Source organism: Puntigrus tetrazona, chromosome 24, assembly GCF_018831695.1.
Source record: "Puntigrus tetrazona isolate hp1 chromosome 24, ASM1883169v1, whole genome shotgun sequence".
NCBI classification, from domain to species: domain Eukaryota; kingdom Metazoa; phylum Chordata; class Actinopteri; order Cypriniformes; family Cyprinidae; genus Puntigrus; species Puntigrus tetrazona.
In genome coordinates, this window is record NC_056722.1 from 495,337 (window position 1) to 497,155 (window position 1,819).

At 36.9% G+C, this 1,819-nt stretch overlaps 1 protein-coding gene across 3 annotated transcripts in view; it reads left to right on the forward strand.

The window, feature by feature from the left end:
- LOC122330155 (dystrobrevin alpha-like) overlaps positions 1-1,819 on the forward strand; it is a 16,517-nt gene that overhangs the window by 2,508 nt on the left and 12,190 nt on the right. For all 3 annotated transcript variants that reach the window (XM_043227015.1, XM_043227016.1, XM_043227014.1), the window contains exons 3-6: positions 282-362; positions 472-685; positions 822-907; positions 1,388-1,542. In XM_043227015.1, coding sequence (XP_043082950.1) covers positions 282-362; positions 472-685; positions 822-907; positions 1,388-1,542 — 536 coding nt within the window. The remainder of the gene's footprint in view (positions 1-281; positions 363-471; positions 686-821; positions 908-1,387; positions 1,543-1,819) is intronic.

Here is a 1,819-nt window from a genome sequence, read left to right on the forward strand (position 1 = left end):
TATATTATACACACACACACAGTTCACACATATGTAAACCAACACTTTTATTTTGGATTTTAATATGGATTTGGCAGTACTGGTCTATATTTATAGTAATATTATTTGTTAACAAAAACAATAACTCTTTGCGTGTGTATTTATATAATAAATAGACAGCACAAATACATCCATTATGTAAACAAAAGCTTATTTGGGATGTGACGAATGGTTTGCCTGCACTAGTCTAAGACTTTAAGCTGTATGTTTTTTTAATGAGATACGATGTTTTCATTTTACAGGTGCACTGGATCTGGACTCCATTAGACTGTCCACATACAGGACGGCATGCAAGCTGAGATTCATACAGAAGAGGTGCAATTGTAAGTGTGCAGGTGTTTAATGCGAACTTTTTACATCAAGCAGTATGGTGTTTACAGTCATTTTATGGTTTAGAAATGACGCAACTCCATTTGCCGTTTGTTCTTGCAGTGCATTTGGTGGATATCTGGAATATTATTGAGGTTTTTAGAGAAAACAGACTCAACACCATGGACCTCAGCACAGAGTTCTCTGTGTCACATTTGCAAGCAATACTGTCCACCATCTTTTACCAGCTGAACAAGCGCTTGCCCACAACCCACCAGATCAATGTAGACCAGTCCATCTCGTACCTCCTCAACTTCCTGTTAGCGGCCTACGACCCGTAAGAAACCCTTCAGAGTTGCCTCATATCTGTCTGGATGTTTGATATACAGCGCTCTTCAAGAGCAGAAAAAAAAGCCCCGTTTACGAAAGTTTTCTTCAGTTGCATGTTAGTTGACCGTTGTGTCTTTTTCTAGGGAAGGAGTGGGAAAGATCTCAGTTTTTGTGATGAAGATGGCCCTGGCTGCTCTCTGCGGAGGAAAGATTTTGGACAAACTAAGATGTGAGTTTCACTTTGGATTTGCCTTTGAACTGATATGTGTTCAATGGTTTGATGCTGATTAATGGGTGCTTAAGCGAATGGACTCGATTAATCATTCTATCATCATTTTAAAGGTCAGAGCAGCTGTCATTACTTGAAAGTCACTTCTAACCACGAGGCACATTCGCCTCTCATGACCTTGTCAGCGTAGCTAAAACTTCTCTCCTCGTTTCTGGTGAATCCTAATGACTAAACCGTTCAAAAGAGTTTCGAGAATGCGTTCAAATGTTTTCGCATTTTTTGATGCACGAAAGGAAATTGTAATCGAATTTGTATTTGTTGTCACTTTTCATCGATTTAACGTGTCTTCGCTTTTTAGGTTCTTTAAAAAAATAGACATTTCTGTATGTTAAATTTAGCGTATAATAACAAAGTTTCCTACCTGCATCATGCTAAGCTATCTGAACAAATTAAATTGATTGCTTGTCTTTTTCCCTCCAGATGTGTTTTCACAGATATCAGACCCAAACGGAGTGATGATATACTCACAGTTTGACCAGTTCCTAAGAGAGGTACTGAAACTGCCCATGACGGTTTTTGAGGGACCATCTTTTGGCTACACTGAGCAGTCCACGAGAACCTGCTTTCCACAAGAGGTTTGAAATGACTTCATAATTTCTTATTTATTTAAGCTGTCAGACACAATCATTCAAAAGTTTGGAATAATAATCCATAAATAAAAATTATTCCAGAAGGATGCATTAAACTGATCAAAAGCGACACTGAAGACATTAGTGCTGTCAAATTATTATTTGCGATTAATCACATCCAAAATAAAAGTTTTTTTTACACAATATGTGTATGTGTAATGTGTATATTTGTTATGTATGCATAATAAACACACATACAGTATTTTTTTTATTTGTATATATA